Source organism: Candoia aspera, chromosome 2, assembly GCF_035149785.1.
Source record: "Candoia aspera isolate rCanAsp1 chromosome 2, rCanAsp1.hap2, whole genome shotgun sequence".
In the NCBI taxonomy this organism is placed as follows: Eukaryota; Metazoa; Chordata; class Lepidosauria; order Squamata; family Boidae; genus Candoia; species Candoia aspera.
The window spans coordinates 127,480,977-127,501,711 of NC_086154.1; the positions used below are offsets into that span (position 1 = coordinate 127,480,977).

Sequence of the window (20,735 nt, forward strand, 5' to 3'; positions counted from 1 at the left end):
TGAGGGAGATTATTGTAATTGTCTGCCAGCCAAACACCTATTGGCCCAAGCCATATGGAATAGGGACCAATTGGCTTCACAGTGAGAAATTAGATGGCAGAGTATTGCCTGCATATATTTTTCTTCTTCTACATAACTAGATTCAGTACTTATGCAGTACAATCCTATACAGAACAACTTCCCCTGTATTCAAAGGTACGTATTCCTGGTAAGCATGCCTATGATTGGTCTTAGCCGGTGGCTGGCTTTGTCTGATCTCAGAAGCTCAGCAGGGTAGGCCTACTTAGTACTTGGATGGGAGGTTACCAGGACTGTTGCTTGGATTGGGAAGTTTAAAAAGCATCCTGGAAGGAGGCCATCGCAAACCACTCCCACACTGTTAGCATGGATGTGTCCAAGTAGCCACCAAGTGTTAAGCTAGACTCAAGGTCATCTTTACCTTTTTATGCAAGTGGTTTCAGCCTGACTCAAAAGCTTTCTGAATTTGTCAAGGAGGCAAATTACTACCTGTGAAATGAGAGGATTTCATGCTGCTGGTAAGGATAAAGAAGCTGTTGAAACAAAGGATTGGACAAGAGGAGCAAACCCCTGTGAAGACGGTTGCTGAAAAGCATAACTGCTTTTGAAGATTACTCTGAAGATCAGCTGCTGTTTAGAAGGGGCTGCTTGCCTGCTAGATTTAATCCTTTTTGGCACACCCAAACAGCCTTCCCTGCCCTGCCACCCCTTTCTCTTGTCTCCTCTTCCTCCAGTTCTCCCTTTCATTTCCTTCCCTTTACAGGGACTTACTAAAGTTGTGCAAAGATCTAGATCTAAGAGCAAGATAATGTCATGGAGCACATGTGGGTGTACACTTGGCACTTTTAGGGAACACTTTAAAGCATCATCAACTTCTCCTGGCCCTGCTGTATTTTGGAATCTGGCTTTTGGGAGATACACATACCCAGCCATCCATAACCCATACATATATACAAGTGTCCCAAGTACATATTAATTGGGGTGGAAGAGGTATCTTCAAGAGTGGTTTCAGCTAGAATTGGTAACCCTAAGTTGACAAGGTGGGAAGCTGGGCATTGGCCAGGATTTTAGTCTATCTTTATGCATTTTTGGTCTTGTTTATCCTTTGTTTTGGGGGAGGATTGTACTGAGCTGAATTCTGGATCATCTTTTCAGGTGAGTGATTTTTTTCTGAATAGACTTGAACTGCAATAGAAACGGAAGCTGAAATTTGAGTGAAGAATTCTAATATATCTCAGCACATTCTTTCAGACCCTGCTGTGGTTAGTGTCTCAGCCCACAGTGTTTTCCAAAGTACTAAACAATTTCAGAGTACAGAATGCAGATTATGCAAGGAAGAGACCTTTGGGAGTTTCAGATATAGAGCTGTGATTTCATTAAATCAAACAAACCTTTTCAAAGTCTTCACAAACTTGTTTGAAGAATGGAACAGATGCTTCAGGCTTCTGGAGACAGACTGCTTGCGACCGGCATTCTGCAATTTAAAACTATCTAGAGTGGAGATTTAAGGGAAGAAAAACAAGAGAAAGAGAAAGCGGATGGAGTGGGAAAGAGGTGTACCTCTGCATGACAGGGTATATCTTTGTTGAGGTGATAGTGGCAACTATAAAGTTATACATTTCCTGCCTCATGTCCTTTTATTCTAAAGTATGGCCTTTACAGTAAGGAAAAGAAGGAAACTGACGGCAAGCAAAAAGGGTCATCCAGAAAGGGGACAATTTCCCGCAACATAGCTTGGAGGGGAGATTTTGATTGAGGAAAATAATGGGAGCAAATCCCAACCCATTTCCTGTTTCTTACTATACACACCTGCATACTACAGCTTTACTAAAATCTGAACCCACTGTTGCAAAACTGCTATCAAGTAGAAATAAAAATACAAAGATATGCAGGCTACAGTTTATGATTCCCAGAAAACATGTTCTTTAAAACCTTTGTCTATTGAAAAAGCAGTATGAAATGTGGTGCAAGAATCTTTTAAACTCCTGGAAGAGAGAGGACATGGAAAGACTTAAGCAGATCAGAGCCATTTTTCCTCAAAAGTCATTGATGCCAAGCTCCAGAGCAATGGAAATTTATAGCCATCTCACTCTAACAGAAATCATTCATGATTAACCCCAGTTTAAATGACAGAGAATCCCCTGTATCCCTGCAGTTCTTGCTTGTTGCTGCTCTCCTTTGTCAAGAAAAAAATAATTAGAGACAATTAGAGAAAAAACAATTTGATTTACTCCAACAGCTGTTTCGACTGGCAAAATAAAGTCTGCATAAATATACTAATTAAATTTGAGATGGTTGCCAGGCTTACTCTCATTGCTACTGTGAGGAATATAAAAATCTAACATGCTGCCAACTTTTCAATATTCTTAAAAGAGGAACTCTCTCCTAAATTTGTCATACTAAAAAAAAAAATCATTTGACTGCATATTCTTAACTACATTTGAACATATTTATTCATATTGCTAAGCGTTTGGCATATATTCAAGAAGATAGATAGATTTACACTGTGATTTGCAATTGATGGAAATGAAATAACATTAGCACATTTATCTTATACAATGAAAAGGGAAGAGACTTTGAAATGAAAATTAGGTTTTTCACACACACACACACACACACACACACACACACACACTTTATATTTTAGAAAGGAAAGAAAATAGAAGATGCATGGATGAGTCTCTGATCTACGTATACATTTTTTCAGTGTTTTCCATAAATGAGACACAGCCCTAGAGGGTATGAAACCTTGGCTGTTTTCATCCTAAGGAAGGGATATCTGTTGTGGGGGATTGATTGCACCTATTCCAAATTGCAAATGATCTTCTGAGGCAGGGGTTTTCAAATGTGTTCTGCTGAACCCTTGAGTTCCACAAGAATGTGATGGGGTTCCATGGCAGACTAAGGACAAAACAAAACAAAAAATCATTTGAATGCAGCCAATTTTCTATCATGAGAGATCAGAACTTCTAGATCTTTTTTTAAACTAAGAGGTTCTGCAGCCTGAAAACTTTTATAAATCCCTGCTCTAAAGCATCTACTGATGTCCAGTTTAGAAGTGTCTGGGTCATAATGAAAGAGGTCTGCCATATTCTTCAGGCATACAATTCAACTGCATATCTAGATCTCCATTATCTGCCAGGGTTCCCCAACCATTAAAAGAACAAAAGCATTTAATGAAAGTATCTACCGACCTGCATGGCAATGTCCTCTCAAGTGCATTTGCGGGGGGGGGGGGGGGGGTTATCAGTTTGTACAGGGGATGCTACACTTGGATGAAGATTTTAAAAGGTGAGGGGTCTCAAGGAATTCAAGGAATTGTGGAGATATAGAATGCCTCTCTCAGATGTTAGGAAGGAATTAGGGAACGAGGAACACATCAGGTTCATACGAAGCCTGAATCCTAAACTGAAGCTGATTTGGACAGATTCAGAAGGTGTTCAAATTAATACAGAACCTGTGCATGTTGGAGCTATGCAGCATTTTAATTTTGAAGGGAAAAAAGGGTGCTTCAGAGCATATAGGTGTACTCATGCAATTGCTCTCAGTGCGCCTCCTCTTTTTCTGGGGATCACAGGCCTGATTCCAGAAAGAACTGTTTGGTCTTTTGATGACCAAATGCAGAAATTTCGCAGTGTGAAGTGGGGTGGGCTTTTTTTCCTACAAATTTTTAAATGAAAAGCAAATTAAATGCCTGTTGTATTAAGACATGTATTTTACATTTTTAATAAACAAACACATAAACAAACCCTCTTCTGTCCACCAAAGATTCCCAATATTTCTGCCTGCCATTTGCAGTTGTTATTCTGACACCGAATACTCCTTGAAGAGCTCAGAGGCCAGAGTTTTTCCCCTCATGGAAACTAAATATATGAAAAGGAGATTAGACCATGCCCCAATACCCCTGCTGCCAAATATCTGTCTATTATGGGATATCTGAAAAGGGCATTCCTATGAATATGCACCTGTACGCATTTAAGCAACCTGTGAAGTCTGGGTCCCTGCACAATCAGTGGTCTGATTAGCGCTGGCACTTGTAAGCATTGGGCACCTGTGCAGATGTGGCCCTTTTCAGATGTCTCTAACGGCCTGGATAGCAAAGCAAGGCAGCGATGTTCAAAACAAGAGCTGGGAGTGTGCTTAAGCATGTACGGTTGAACTGAATGGAGCACAGTATAGTAACCAGCACAATGAGCCCAGGTAGATTAGGGCAGGCTTGAATTTTGAAAACTGGATCACTGGGGCAGGATTGTCATTTAGCTTTGAGTAATATCAGTTGATGGTCTCCCTCCAATTTTCTCAGGATTTCTTTCCAGTAAGTGAAGAAATTCAAGAACATCTGGTGTGGGACAAGGAGAGGGCAAATTGATTTTCAGGTGATTATCTGGTAACAAAATGATCTGAAAGCTCTTTATACATATTCTTCCTATTTGTAAAATGTAGTTAGAAGGGACAGCCACTACTGTTATAGTATATGGGAAGGTCTCAAATACCCCAACATGAATATGATGTATCATTTTTCCTAGTGATATATTATGAGTCCTTTGGGTCTAGCCATCTTTTTTTCTGTACAATGTCCTTGAAAATAATACTATACTGTTGCTTACCTTCATCTCTAGGATCAGTAAAGCCCCCTTTAAAATTTGTAGGAACGGAGTCCCTAGTCATTACAAGCAGCTTTTATCTTTAAAATACAGAGGACCTGTAAATAACTAAAATAGCATTTCGATCTCCCTGCATTATCGTAATGTTCCTAATCTACCTTACTCAATCATAATTCCTTAAGATTTTAAGGATGAATTTTGCTCTCTGGTTCCCCATGTTCAACCTAGTCAGTTAGGCCTGACTCTGAGTTCATTTCTTGAATACACTCCATTACTTTCTGAATGGAAAGTGAGTGGTTATTGTACAGGAAAAAATACAATGCTTACACTTGGGGACACAACTGGCCTCCACTTAAGAACAATCTGGCCCCCTAGCTCCCTTCTGAGGTGACAGAGCAAGATGCTGCAGAACAAGACCAAGATTCCCTAGAGGCCAGGATCTGGAATATGTTAAGATCTAAAGTGGTGCCAAGGAATGCTGGAGGGGCCTGTCCTCAGTTTAAATGCATATCCATTCGCTCAAAAGTCTGAACAGTGAAAGCTCATAGGCTTATCCTGTGTTTTGTGGTGGGAGATCAGGATAAAAATGGGTGTCCTGGCAGGTTCTTCATGCTTATTTTCAGCTGGGAGATAAGTGACGGTTGAGTCTATTAACTTCAGGACATCTAGGAAAGACTTACGAGCAAGCCTCCAATCAGGAATCTCCTTCTTTCAGACTTCTGGGGGAGGTATGGCAAACTGAAGACGGCTCTGCAAAAGCAGAGCCAGGGACCATGACAAAGGCCAAGGAACTGGTGAGTAAACTGGAGAGCCAGTTTGGTCTAGTGGTTAAGGCAATAGGCTAGAAACCAGGAGCCTGAGAGTTCTAGTCCCGCCTTAGGCGTGAAAGCTGGCTGGATGACCTTGGGCCAGTCATTCTCTCTCAGCCCAACCCACCTCACAGGGTTGTTGTTGTGGAGAAAATAGGAGGAAGAAGGAATATTGGGTATGTTCGCCGCCTTGAGTTATTTATAAAAATAATAAAGGCGGGATAGAAAACAAACAAACAAACAAACTTCTCCAGATAGGAAGAAGATGGGAGATCACCCACATATTCTCTGGAAGAGAGCTTCTCACAAGGTGACCAAAGGATAGCAGTTTTCTGTGGGTTTGAGCGCCAGCAGACAACAGGATCAGCCATCTTGCTTGCAACCACATCGGAGAGTTTTAAAGGACTCTAAGTTTGCAAAACTCTCTTTCTAATCACTTTAGGAAATTGCTCATTAACTACTTCTAAGCTATTAGAGACCTTCGGACTGACACATCTGAATAGGCTGGCTGAGTCTGCCTTCAATCCTGAATTAAAGAAAATTTCAGTCATCAGCTTAAGAATTTAAAGAATCTAAAATAAACAGCAAAAAGCTAAATAAGATTTTGATCTTAGAAAGTTATAAATGGGCTGAGGTTCCAGATAAAACTGGAATATTGAAACTTTTATAATAAGATTTTGAAATTGATTATAAAGAACAAACAGCTTCTTGTGGGAAATAGATTCTGTTTTGGTTTTTACAAGACAAAACAAAGATAAGCAATTTCATGATTTCAAAAACTGGACGCTAGAGGAGACTAAAGTTTTTAGGTAGAGGAAAGATGTACAAACCTGCAAAATGTTGCAAAACATTTTAACAGTGAAAATAGTGAAGGAGACTTTTGAAGAATGGAATCAGAAAATAGTAACCACAATATCAACAATGTCAGTAATGATGTCTCCTTCTATGAATAGACTATGTCCAGAAGATGTTACGAAAAAGTGACAGATGCAGAACAAATTCTAGCTGACAAGATAGAGATTGTATCAAAAGTGGATTTAAAACTGACAGGCCAAGAGAATGACTTAGAAAAGGATGTTTCAGAAGATCTACAAAAGAAATTGGCTGAGGCTTTACAATTTAAAAGGAAAATATAAATGACAAACCAAGAGATTGACCTGGATAATTTTTTTCTTACTTGATTTACAAAAGAGGCTTGTTAAAGTCTTGAAGAATTCTGTGCAATGGGACAAAGAAGAAATGAAGAGAAATCCAATCCTACGATAATATTTGAATGAACTAAAGATTTATTTATTTTTATTTATTTATTAAATTTTGCCACTGCCCATCTCCCCCCAAAGTGGGGACTCTGTGGTTTACAATAAAGATTAAGACTGTTAGAAGTAAAAGGAAGGACTATAAAGTTGGTTTATTTAATCGAGGTTAAAACAAGATATGTTGTTACCTCTGGCAACCCTTTGTGGACTTTCTGCTGACACCAGGACTAAAAAGAGGATGCTTTATGGACTTGTTTATAATAAAAGATGGGATATGGGATGAAGGAATACATGTTTGTAATCTTAGAGTGGGTGGAGAGTCACTAAATTTGTTTATACTTGTGATGCAGGTTGGAAGTCACTTCTTTATATATTTCTTTTCTCTTTATCATATCTCTACTTTTCTCTTTCTTCTCTTTCTCTTTTTTCTTGCACTTTTCCCTCCTTCTTTCTATTCTCTTTTCTTTCTTTAAGTTTATTTTGTATTAGATTTTACTACTATAATAAAAATTCCTAATAAAAATACATCAAACTCCCTTCCTTCCTTCCTTCCTTCCTTCCTTCCTTCCTTCCTTCCTTCCTTCCTTCCTTCCTTCCTTCCTTCCTTCCTTCCTTCCTTCCTTTTCCTTCCTTTTTTTCTAATGTGTTACAGCAAAAAACACAACGCAATTATAACAATATTTATTTTATTTATATAATTGCTTTGTGTTTTTTGCTGTAACACAGGGCACATTTACAGTGGGGAAGTACACCACCTGTCTAGTCAAATGGTTCGGCTTCATTCCATGAGCACCTTAATGGCCACTACTAAAAAACCAAAACACTAGCACTGCCACAGCTATTCCCACCCTGGTGATAGGCTTTGTTTTTATAATCTTGAATAAACAGGGACCAGAAATACTCGAGTGGGATTAAAAAATAATTTGGGATCCACAGGAAGAAACATTGAAAAGCCTGCCATTTAATTAGCTAATAAATAACATAGTGTGGTACTAATTGTATGACAGCAAAGCTATATTCAGAAGCGAAGCTGCATCAATAAATGATAAGGCGGGTGAGCTATAAAGCCATAAAATGAGAAACTTCCTGCAAATACTTAACATAAGACAATACAAAGAGTTCTGTCAGATCAAACAAAATCATTCTATATCTTGTGGGATTCTCAAAGCTCATAAGATTTCAGTGATCACCCCCTCCCAATGGATTTTAAGTTCTCATGTAAGATTTCAGGTGAGAATGCGACAATCTTATTAATTTCAATCAGTTTTTAATTAGAGTCTAGGAGTTTTGTGGACATCCTGTAACTTGCAGGCACCGCGTTACTGACTCTTGATCAGTGCAAAGCCTATCAATAAAACTTGAGTTCAATAGCATGTTCTGGCATATGTTCCTTTCTATAGATATGAGACCCTTTCCCACAGCTACTCTGAAGCACGCTCCACCCATTCTAGAGTTGGCAGGAAACTATGTCAACATGAAACTTGCTGTCCCCATTGCCATTCCCTCTTTTGCCTTTATTTCTTCTGTTCCCAGTCGATTTCCCTCCAGGATGATGGGTGACAGAGCCTAAAAAGTGTATGCCTCATGAGACTGCCTGGTATAGCTGAGGATGACCTAATGCTGTCTCACTCAAGGGCTGGAGATGAGATAAAAGCAACACTATAGGGACATGGCAGAAAAAAGATGTTGCCAGAACATATTTATATTTATATTTAATAAATAAATAAATAAAATCTTTATATTGTGGTTAGGTGTAAATGGAAAAAGGCTAATTGAGAAGCATACTCTTTCTGATACTAATATATCGCCGTCCAACAGTATTATCTTAAACTGTTGTCCTCCAAGAGTAAAGATTGATGATTAGGCAACAGCCAGGGCTTAAAATTTTTATGGGAAGACCCAAGGCATAAATCTGTTCTATGCTAAGTAGTTAAAAGGTTTGGCAGATGACATCAAAATGAATCCTTATTATCTCACTAAATAAATGCAAATATAACTCACATAGGGAAATATAACTCACATAGGGAGGAGAGGAGAGGAGAGGAGAGGAGAGGAGAGGAGAGGAAAAATTATGAAGAATTTCTGGTGGATAAAGAGATTATTTGAATGCCTGCCCTATGAGTTTGATGTATCTCTCATTGATAGCAAATCTGCAGAAGATGGGGCAAACACAATTGCAGCAAATCTACAAAGAGCAGATGGCATGCACTTAACTTTAATTATTAGTGTGCCCTTATTTAGAAACCCTGGTCCTCTGTGGAGCCATCTGGGGACACACCCAAGTATTCTTGCCTCATGGCATCGTAGTATTTGGGAAATGCAAATCGCAACAAATAAATTTCTGGTTAATAGTCAATGCATTTCTTTACTATTTTTTAAAAACATTTTAACAACCTATAAAAAATCAATAGAGCCAGTGTGGTGTAGTGGTTAAGGCACCAAGCTAGAAACCAAGTGACTGTGAATTCTGTTCCTACCTTACGCACAAAGCCAGCAGGATGACCTTGGGCCAGCCACTCTCTCTCACCCCTAGGAAGGAGGCAATGGCAAACCACTACTGAAACATCTTACCAAGAAAACTGCAGGGACTAGTCCAGGCAGTCGCCAGGAGGCAAGACTGACTTGAAGACACCAAAAAATAATAATAAAAAAATCCATACCAGTTTTGTTTACCATTTTTCTTAACATATGAATTTGGATGGGGGAGGACAAGAGAGCTTATGTAATGAGAAGGTGAGAAGATGGAAAAGGCTAAACACAGGTGGTTAACGGATGTATGTGAGGGTGGGAGAGGCCAAGGATGTGAAGAGGATGGGAGAGGAGAAGCAGGGTGCAAGAGTAGTGTTCTCCAAGACAATTTTGTGTATTATGTGCACAAGTTTTTAAGCAAAGAAGGAGAGAAACTGGGGGGTTGACTCCATGGTGGAGACCATTCTGTTGGAATCTGCAAATCTGGAAGTGCCAGAATTTCCATTGCTAAGCGGCACAGTCACATGATGTTGTGCTTTATGACCACATCACTTAGTGACAGAAATTCTAGTCCCAATTACTGTAGTTAAGTGAGGAGTACCTGTAATGATTTACAAACAGATATTTGAAGTGCATGCATGCATAACAAAGAATCAGGCTTCTAAAACTCACTGTCTTTGTATCTTTAAAGAGAGCCAGTTGGTGTAGTGGTTAAGGCATCAGGCTAGAAACCAGAAGACCATGAGTTCTAGTTTCACCTTAGGCATGAAGCCAGCTGGGTGACCTTGGACCCATCACTAGCCCTAGGAAGCAGACAATGGCAAGCCATTTCTGACACCTTGCCAAGAAAACTGAAAGACTTGTCCAGGCAGTTGCCAGGAGTCAACACTGACTCGAAGGCACACAAACAAACAAACAAGTAAATATTTAAAGCTGTATGTACATCGATGAAAGTTTTTCATAGTTTATGGCTGGGAAACAAGCAGATACACTACACTTAGAACAACTTAAAGCAACCCAGGTATTTCTCTTGTTCTTATCCTGGAAAAGCAAAGAACATTCAGCCAGAGAACTGAATGACATGATTTTGTCAGATTTTGTATAGCATAATCAACATACAGAATGGAGGTTTCTAGAAGAATTGGTATACTGCTTTATGTTTAAATATAGGAGATAATGGGTAAGTTTATAACTTATAGTCAAGAGCAAAAATCCCTCATCATTGGCTACTTCTAAGCAAACAGAGAAGTGATTCAAAATTATGTTCAAATACATAAGAGAACTTGGCTGTCATGGAAACTCTCCCTGGCATTTATCTCAGCATTTGTAGAATTTCTCAGTTAGGCATAGCATCAGAACAATTTCTGTCCACAGGGCCACATCTTAAGGTAGACATCTGCAGTAAGGCATTTTAAGAGTGGACTTTATAGTACAAAGTGTGAACCCGATAGATGGATGCATGCATCGCATAGGTCCAGGTAATGGGAAGCTGCAACTGGCCACAATTCCTTGCTCTTGGTAGCAAATCTGGGACTGATTATGAAATGAACCACCAGCATAATTGAGGATTAAAAGTATATTGGGAATAAAAGTGTTCATGCCTTCCACTTTCAGATTCATTGAAGTTCCCTGCTTCTCTGAGTTGGCACTGAGTAATCTTTGGGAGATCAAAAATCTGCACTTCCACATGGGAAAGTGGTTGGGCTTGCATGCTGCCCATGGAGCAAGGCCAAAACCCAGAATGGGCAAGTCCAAAGGAAGAACTGAGTGGCAATGCCCCTTTCTTTTTCTTTCTCTTCCACTTATTTAATCCTTAAGCTCTCTTCCATTCACTCTCTCTGGCATATACAAGCATGCACATCCATTCCCACACAGCCTCTCTCACATCTACCCACAACCCAATGATCCTGATGCAGCCAAGAAGCAGCAGGGAAGGAACCATTCTGACTGGATCACCCTCACTGGGAAAGGTAAAGCATATGCAGCAATATCATTTATAATGGTTGTTTTCCTTTTGCCATTAGTAGAATGGAAGGAGTGAACTTAGTTGCATGGGATGACTAGAGGTGTGGGGAAGAGCAAAGTTTCTCCAGGAACCCCAGTGCAAGGTACGGCCTCCATATAACAATAGCTGTAGGAGATCATAACTTCTCCTCTACTGCCCAGCTGATTAGGGGAAGCAGGAAAAAGCGGGCAAGTTTCTGCAAGCCACATGCAGCCTGCAGGTTAGAGGTTGCCCAGCTTAAGTCCTCTACTGTGGATAGTGTGAGTGAGCCAGGATCAGTGAATTGGATTGAAAGGGTATTGAGAACCAAACCTGCTTCTACCTTTGAATACTGTACTCTGTGTAACAATGAACACTCTTCCAATATACTTAACAGGTAAGAAACATGTTGATGTTCCACACAATATAATCCCACAATACAATAAGCAACTGCATTGCATTGGCATTGATATTGCTAACTCAGCATTCAGTAACATAATTAAAAGTTAACATGCATATTGAATAGGGCCTGGGGCTATCACGCCAGGGGAAGGTCAAGAGAATAGGCCCCAGAATTTGTGCTTATTAGACGTACTTCTTGCCTTGAAGGAGGCTGTTGTCCAAAGAGTTGTTGGGAGTCGGATGGCATATAAATTTAAGAAACTATTATAAGTTTAAAATATTATATTATTATTATACATTAATATAAATTATTAAATTTACAATAAATTACTAATTTTGTTGTTGTTATTGAGCACCTCTGTCTTTTGCAGAATAAGTACGAAGAGCTGGTTCCACTGCTCACATTACTATTCAAATATTTTTATGGACTAACTTTGGAATTGAAAGGTGAAAGTCCCCTGTGCAAGCACCGAGTCATGTCTGACCCTTTGGGGGGACGCTGCTTTCGCAACATTTTCTTGGCAGACTATAGCGGGGTGGTTTGTCATTGCCTTAGCCATTCAGTATCTTACTGGATAAGAAAAGCATTACATTTCTCTCTCTCTCTGGTTTCCTTAGATCGTCACACTGATCTGTTCAACTACAAAAACTTATTTGAAATGAAGAATCGTAAAAGGGGAAGAGGGGAAATAAAAAATTTCCAAGGTTTTAAATCCCCAAGCAATGCCAAGTGATCTGCAGTTGCTGAAACCTGCTTATACCAGTTCTGAAGTCAAAGGGATGAATTTGTTGCTTGCAATCATTTATAGGTTGATCTGTGTGGATGAGTGTCTGCCAGAAGATTAAACCTAGAAAACCAAAGATCTCTCCCCAAGGATACTAATGTACTGTAGAGCAAGTTCAGAAGGAACAGATGAACTATTTACAAGCCCTTTTGAAAATGCTGATATCCCAGTACAGTTGTCAAGATTTTCTTTTCCCAGATTGTTTTTTAAATCAATATCTAACTGGGCCATCTTTATATCCAATATATTGCTATGACTTTCTGCCCATATCTTAGAAATTATAGGTCGGTGAAGAGGTGCCTATTTCTCTAGGAGTGATTTCCAGCTCCTCATAGTCTGTAGTGTAGGTAAGACCTACAGTTCCTATATAAGGGACTTTTTTTGCAGAGAACAATGCTTAGAGATCTACAGAGCCACTCTGTTGTCCTTCTAGCTTCGTTAATGGCAGAACTGTATAAGAAAAAACGTACTTCTTTTCCAGCTTTATCTGTCTATCCATCCACCTCTCCACCTCTCCATTTATTTATTTTAAATACATTTAAAATTTATTTACTAAATTTTACTAAAATTAAATAAGTCTGCCCATAAAAATTGACAAAGAACTACACAGTTTGTATCTAAGTTATTTTAAGGCAGGAGATGAAAGGACGTTTGCTGAAGAAAAGTGATTGGAGAGAGATGTGCTTAAACCTTCTGTCATCAACTGATTCTCTCTTGCAAATATGTTGAGGTTATTTTAAAACATTTTTTTCCTACAGCTTGGCTTGGAGGCCACGATAGAATCTCACAGGAGGAGAGAGGATGTGTATTCACAGAAAACTGAAAGCCTCTCAATTAAGCACCTCTTTTTGTTTGCCAATTTTCTCCTATATATCCTCTCCAGCCACAAACCTGCATTATTTGACCAGAGGTGTGTATCTTTGAATGGTATACTGAGAATCACACACACCAAAAACATACACGAAATTGGAGGAGCCAAGACAAGAAGCAGACAAGGCCAGGATAAAAACTAAATTTGATTTAAAATTAATTAAAATCAGAGCATATGATATTTATGGTTTGGAGGGGTCCTTTAGGAGGGCTGGTAGGGCTGCCCCCATTGTTTGGTCAACCCACAGGTATCAAGGTACACAGGGAGTCCTACTCTATGCCTGTGAAGGAGCATAGTGAAAATGGTTTTCACTTCTGTCTTGAACACATACTACTCTGGGAAGGAAAGGGTTAAGTGGCCTTTTAAAAATAGTTTGCCATAGACTACAAAATCTTTAAAGCTTCCTTTAGGCCATTCATGCATTATTCTTTTCAAGTGGCACCTCATGGTTACAGTGCCTCTGGTACTGGAAAGAAAAACTACGTAAGTAGTCCTCGGGTTATGACAGCGATTGGGACTGGGATTGCCATTGTTAATTAATGCAGTTGTAAAGTGCAACATCATGTGACTGCATCACTTAGCAATGATAATCCTGGCAGTCCTGGTTGCTGTCGTAACCCCAAGATGCAGGGGTCGTTAAGGGGGAAACGGTGGGAGTCCCAGGTAAGGAGTGTGGGGGTGCTATGGGGGGGGGGAGGCTGGAAGAGGTCCTGGTAGGGCTGGTGCAGGCTCCACATAAGTTGGGAGAATCTGGGGGAGGGCTTGGGAAGCCTAGTGCAGGCTGTGTGTGAGTGCAGGAAGGCCAAGGGGACTTACCAGAGCAACTTGCAACCTTCCCTGCCAGCTTCCCCACTGACTTTGTGGGAAGCTGGCAGGGAAGGTCATAAATGACAATCACATGACCGCAGGGCACTTTTGTTGGTATATTGTTTTCTGCTACAGAAATTAATGTTACCATGGTAATTGAGTACTTCCTTAAGTATTGGCAGGGTGAAGAGGTTGAACTTAATTGTCCTCAATTTGGGTGTTAAAAGCTGCATTGCCTCGGGGAGGAACCTTGCCTGGACTTGTTTTAGTTTCAGTTTCCTTCTTTCTACACAGCCTCTCTTCCCAGTGCTCTCTGAGCGCGTGTGAAAGCACAGCTTGTAAAATATGTTTTTGTGCTTTCTGTAAATAAATTTGTTTTTATAGAAATGCCTGGTGTGTGATTTTTCTGATCTCTTGGGCCAAAAGCTTTCCAGCACACTCTGCCACAACTTTGAGGACTGGTTATAAGTACCACTTGTTTAGCACTGTCACAACTTTGAATGGTCACTGAACAAGTGGTTGGTAAGCGAGGACTACCTGTATTGGGAATTACCCCCCAAAAGCACTGCTGTTCTTTGTGAAGTGTATATATATGGTGTGTGTGTGTGTGTGTGTGTGTGAAAGAGAGGCAACTTTTTCAAGGTATTAAATTTTGTTCCAGAAATCAGGCTCTGTCTCTATATAATCCCACACATACAGTATCCACCACGAGGAGCTACTGTTCCACATTCAAAACGCATTGTCCAGAACATTTTCTTCTTGTTATTTAATATTTAGTCCATTTATATTCCACTTTTCTTCTAAGACACCAAAAATAATTCTGTTTATTGATGACGGTATGATGATGGTAAGAACCCACTTATTCATGCAATGTCGCCAATCCTCTCCAAAAGGCACGTTTTTCTTGCATGGATGTTGCCATAGTTACAAAAAAGGGAACATCAGACTTTGGATAGTCAGAACTGTTGCATAGCAGCACACAAAAGAATCAACGCTTCACCCTGTGACCTTAGCCAAGAAACTCATTTTGCCCTTACAGTACTTCAATAAACTCCAATAATTCTGATCCAACCTCAGAGTACGATGGTGCAAACATTCATGCTGAGATTGCTCAATTTCCAATCTGCAATAATCCAGTAGGATCTAGGTGTTTCACTGACTGTTGATCTCTGTCAGAGAAATCAGTGTAGACCTTGGTAGAAGAGAAGAGTAGCACAGTGCAATGGCTTGAACTTGCTACTGGAATTACCAGTCCCTTTCAGGAGGTCAAGAGATCAATATTCCTATGGCTGGAACTTTTATAAAGCACTATGTAATTTGCTGCCCCCTTGAAGAACAGAAGTGGCCATTCCGGCAGCTGGCCTTCCTGGTTGGAGTGGGCAGGGTGTGGGGGGGTGAGGGGTGCAGTTTCAGTCAGCATCTTGATTTACCAGGGAGCTGAGAGTGAAGAAGCAGACAGGTAGAGGTCTCAGTGGAAATGGAAGCACTCTCAGGACAAATCAGACTGAACAGAATGGGGTCTACTGTCAGGCCCATTTGAAATTCTTCTCCACTGTAGTGGGTGCAGCGAAGAGGGTCAGCAACATCTTTCTGTATGGCATGTCACCTTCTCCCCCATCAAGATGTTGTCGGAGGGGAGGAAGTCGAAACAGTTGGAAGCTCACTGGGAGCAATTTTAATTGTTCTTTGAAGACCAGATTCACCTTGGCGTAGATTCTATGTCAGCCAGTGTCACAGGGAGGTAACATTGGCAACCACTTCTCAGATTCATATGATTTTTTTTTTCAGTTTGTGGACCTTGAGGATGTGGGCAGGGCATGTGGAGAGATGAGACCACCTCTTGCTAGCTTGCCCCTTGCGTCCGATGGAATTGGCCAGACTGGAACTGGCACCATGGTTAGGTGTAGAGAATCAGAAAGATGGCCCGGACAGAAACACACAAGGACCATTACATAAGCAAAGAGGTTCCTTAAGGCTCCTCTGTCATGTTCCCCATTGCAAGGCACCCATGCATCACAACGGGGAACATGCCTTTCAGGAAGGGGGAAGGAAGGAGGAAGGAATAATCCTAATCCCTTAAACACTTTAACACTAAAGCAATCACAAGGACAAAGGAGGCACATCTTTGCCCGGACCAGAGGAGCCATCAACATATCGCCCGAACATCTCCACATTACCCCGGGGGACACACCTGCACCGGACATGGGAAGGAGACAGAGGAAACCAGCGATGATCCTCATGATCGCCCATCAACAGACCGGTATCGCTTCCAGATCGCCCATCAAGGGTCTGGATCCAGCTTGTGGGACAATGGGGGGTAGTGGACGGCAAGGTCCGTACCGCGGGTATATATGGGGTACCCCGCAACCACACCCGCATGCCCGTATTTTTTGCGTGTATGCACTCTGTACCCAATAAACGGAAATCCTTAGCCCCATCTAAGTGAGTCCGTGCCTTATTGGGGAACGAGGCAACCATTACATCCTCCCTGATTTATCTGGGATAAAAGAGGGAGGGGAGGAAAAGCACAAGGAGGCTTGCAAAATTCTGCTCTTGGAGCCTATCCTTTGTTGTTGTTTATTCGCTTAGTTGCTTCCGACTTTTCGTGAAGTCGGAAGTTGAATAGGTAGGGTGAGAGTATATAGCCCTGCCGTACTCCTTTCCCAATCTTAAACCAGTCCGTTGTTCCGTGGTCTGTTCTTACTGTTGCTACTTGGTTGTTATACAGATTCTTCAGGAGGCATACAAGATGACTTGGTATCCCCATACCGCTAAGAACTTGCCATAATTTGTTATGGTCCACACAGTCAAAGGCTTTAGAATAGTCAATAAAACAGAAATATATGTTTTTCTGAAACTCCCTGGCTTTTTCCATTATCCAGTGGATATTGGCAATTTGGTCCCTAGTTCCTCTGCCTTTTCTAAACCCAGCTTGTACATCTGGCAATTCTCGCTCCATGAATTGCTGAAGTCTACCTTGCAGGATCTTGAGCATTACCTTACTGGCATGTGAAATGAGTGCCACTGTTCGATAGTTTGAACATTCTTTAGTGTTCCCCTTTTTTGGTATGGGGATATAAGTTGATTTTTTCCAATCTGATGGCCATTCTTGTGTTTTCCAAATTTGCTGGCATATAGCATGCATTACCTTGACAGCATCATCTTGCAAGATTTTGAACAGTTCAGCTGAGATACCATTGTCTCCTGCTGCCTTGTTATTAGCAATGCTTCTTAAGGCCCATTCAACCTCACTCTTCAGGATGTCTGGCTCTAGCTCACTGACCACACCGTCAAAGGTATCCCCGATATTGTTATCCTTCCTATATAGGTCTTCTGTATATTCTTGCCACCTTTTCTTGATCTCTTCTTCTTCTGTTAGGTCCTTGCCATCTTTGTTTTTGATCATACCCATTTTGGCCTGGAATTTACCTCCAATGTTTCTAATTTTCTGGAAGAGGTCTCTTGTCTTTCCTGTTCTATTGTCTTCTTCCACTTCTGCACATTGCTTTTTTAAAAATAATTCCTTATCTCTTCTGGCTAACCTCTGGAATTTTGCATTTAATTAGGCATATCTCCCCCTATCACTGTTGCCTTTTGCTTTCCTTCTTTCTTGGGCTACTTCTAGTGTCTCAGCAGACAGTCATTTTGCCTTCTTGGTTTTCTCTTTCTTTGGGATGTATTTTGTTGCCGCCTCCTGAACAATGTTGCGAACTTCTGTCCAGAGTTCTTCTGGGATCCTATCTACTAAGTCCAGTCCCTTAAATCTATTCTTCACCTCCACTGTATATTCCTTAGGAATATTAGTGAGCTCATATCTAGCTGATCTGTGGGTCTTCCGTAATCTCTTTAGTCTGATCCTAAATTGTGCAGTAAGAAGTTCGTGATCTGAACTACAGTCAGCTCCAGGTCTTGTTTTTACTGACTGTATAGATGTCTGCCACCTTTTGTTGCAAAGAATGTAGTCAATCTGATTTTGCTGTTGTCCATCTGGTGAAGTCCATGTATAAAGCCGTCTCTTAGGTTGTTGGAAGAGAGTGTTTGTTATGCAGAGTGAGTTGTCTTGGCAAAATTCTATCAGCCTATGTCCTGCTTCGTTTTGTTCTCCCAGGCCATGCTTACCTGTAATTCCAGGTGTCATTTGACTGCCCACCTTAGCATTCCAGTCTCCCGTGATGAAAATAACATCTCTTTTAGGCGTGCTGTCCAGTAGGTGCTGCAGATCCTCACAGAACTGCTGTACTTCAGCTTCTTCAGCATCTGTGGTTGGGGTGTATATTTGGATCACTATGATGTTAGATGGCTTGCCCTGAATTCAAATTGAGATCATTCTATCATTTTTTGGATTGTATCCAAGCACTGCTTTAGCCAGTTTAATATTAATTAAGAAGGCTACTCCATTTCTTCTGTGGTCCTCTTGTCCACAGTAGTAGATCTGGTGGTCATTTGATGTGAAGTGGCCCATTCCAGTCCATTTCAGTTCACTGACGCCCAAAATGTCTATCTTTAATCTTGACATCTCACCAATAACCACATCCAATTTGCCCTGGCTCATAGATCTTACATTCCAGGTTCCAATGGGGTGTTGATCCTTAGAACATCGGGTTCGCCGTTCACCACCAGCACCGTCGGCTGCTAGCCGTCCTTTCGGCTTTGAGCTAGCTGCGTCATCACGTCTGGGGCTAGTTGAACTCATCCTCTGTTCCTCCCCAGTAGCATTTTGACCATCTTCCGACCTGGGGGTCTCATCTTCCGATGGTATACCGACATATCTCTGGTTGTACTGATCCATTGAGTTTTCACGGCAAGAATACTGGGGTGGGTTGCCATTACCTTCCCCAGGGATTGCATTTAGTCTGACCTCTCTGTCATGACCTTCCTGTCTTGGGTGGCCTTTCACGGTTTAGCTCATGGCATCGTTGAGGTGCTCAAGCTCCAGCACCATGATAAGGTAATGATCCTTTGCTGAAGGGAGCCTATCCTAGTAAGATATAATTCAATTATACCAGTGAAGTCTCTTTCCTGATCTGGTTGACCCTAAAGGGCTGACATCAATCTTGCAAGCTGCACTGTGCTGATTCTATACAGGTAATTCTTGGTTAACAACTGCCTTCTTTAGCGACCATTCAAAGTTACAATGACGGTGCTAATACTTTACGACCTTGCATTTATGACCGTTGCAGGGTCCCAATGGTCACATGATTGAGATTTATCTCACCAAAAATTGTGGGGTGACTGCAAGAGGGCTGAAGCTTTATTTAACCTTTATAAGCCGAGCACATAGAGCAGCAATACTGTGTGGTCATGTGGTCAACTCCAGGAAGAGCTGGAGAAGTGAAGAAGCTTCTTTGCAAAAGGCCTACAGCTGCTATAAACATGATAGGCTTTTAAAAGTTTCAACCTATCTGGAAGAGGTCCCTTTGTCATCTCATAATTTTTTTGAAAGTTAGCATAATCCCTATCTATTCCTTTCCTGAAAATTGCCCTAGCAATGTAGCTATTTGAATGAATAGGATTTTTGAGGATCTGCACAGCCCTATCATAGAAGTCCCCTAAGTATTTTGTCCCACTGATCCCTGCTAGCTAGTATGTGTAGACTATGAACTTTGGTGTCTATTAACTAGCAAGAATACAGGCAATCCTCGCTTAACAACCACCGATTTAGCAATGGTTCAGACTTATGGCAGCACTGAAGAAAACAACTTATGACCAGTCCTTGCACTTACGACCATCACTGTGTCCCCGCAGTCACGTGATCATCATTTTCAAACTTTCCAGCTGGCTTCTGGCAAGTAAAATCAATGGGGAACTGCTTGATTCATTTAACAGTCATGTGGGGTGCTTAACAACCATGTGATTCACTTAACGGCCACCACATAAAAGGTTGTGAAATTGGATTCGGATTCGCTTAATGGCCGCATTGCTTAATAAGTGAAATTCCGGTCCCAGTTGTGGTCATTAAGCAAGGACCACTGTGTACAGGATAAATGTCATACTCATCAGAAGGGCTGATTGAAATTAAAGCCATGACCCTGGAAGCTTCTTTTGACTATTGTGAGGGGAAGGCCTGGAATATGCAGCAACAAGGAAAATCAGTTTTTATGTGATCCAGGAGGCTGCCTTTTCTTACATATTGTAGGAGTTCAGAAAAACCCCTGATATCCATTTGTCCAAGAGATGGCTAGAGCAAGGCATCAGCTCCAACACTGTCTGTTACCCATTTTTGCGAACAAGCAAGCAAGGCTTTGAACGCTTTAAATGGTTTTCATTTACAAGACTGGGAGAGAGAGAAAGAAAAAGAGGGTGCAGTGGGGGGGGGGGTTCAGGGAAGAAGGGAGAGGAGTACTTTGGTGGAGGCTTGCTTTCAAATGTTTGCTATATTGCCAATTTGGAGAAGCCAGAGTGAGATAGTCTGCTAAAGTGATTCCAGATGGGCCAATATTAATATCTCTCTTCCTGATGAATAGGAAGGTATGACCCAGATAGAAGGCTGCTAAAATTACAGGCGCCACGGAGGCTTCGCCTGGTGCCCTACCGGTGGACACTTTACCCTTACCTCGGCAACTGTAGCTCGGACGAGACACTCTAACCTGCTGCAGCAAACGTTCCAGGGCTTCAATCTGTCCCCTGTGCCTGGGCTCTCTGCCATCGCAGTCTTTCCAGTCTGGTGAACAAAAGAAACAAACAGAGTGAAAGTGGAGCAAAGGGAAGAACGGCGGCCTTGCTCCCGCGT

At 41.2% G+C, this 20,735-nt stretch overlaps 1 protein-coding gene across 1 annotated transcript in view; it reads right to left on the reverse strand.

Moving 5' to 3' along the window:
• Positions 1–20,735, reverse strand: part of ANKFN1 (ankyrin repeat and fibronectin type III domain containing 1) — a 121,755-nt gene that overhangs the window by 45,444 nt on the left and 55,576 nt on the right. The window contains exons 7-8 of the mRNA XM_063296556.1: positions 20,559–20,666; positions 1,410–1,509 (exon numbers count right to left, since the gene is read on the reverse strand). Coding sequence (XP_063152626.1) covers positions 1,410–1,509; positions 20,559–20,666 — 208 coding nt within the window. The remainder of the gene's footprint in view (positions 1–1,409; positions 1,510–20,558; positions 20,667–20,735) is intronic.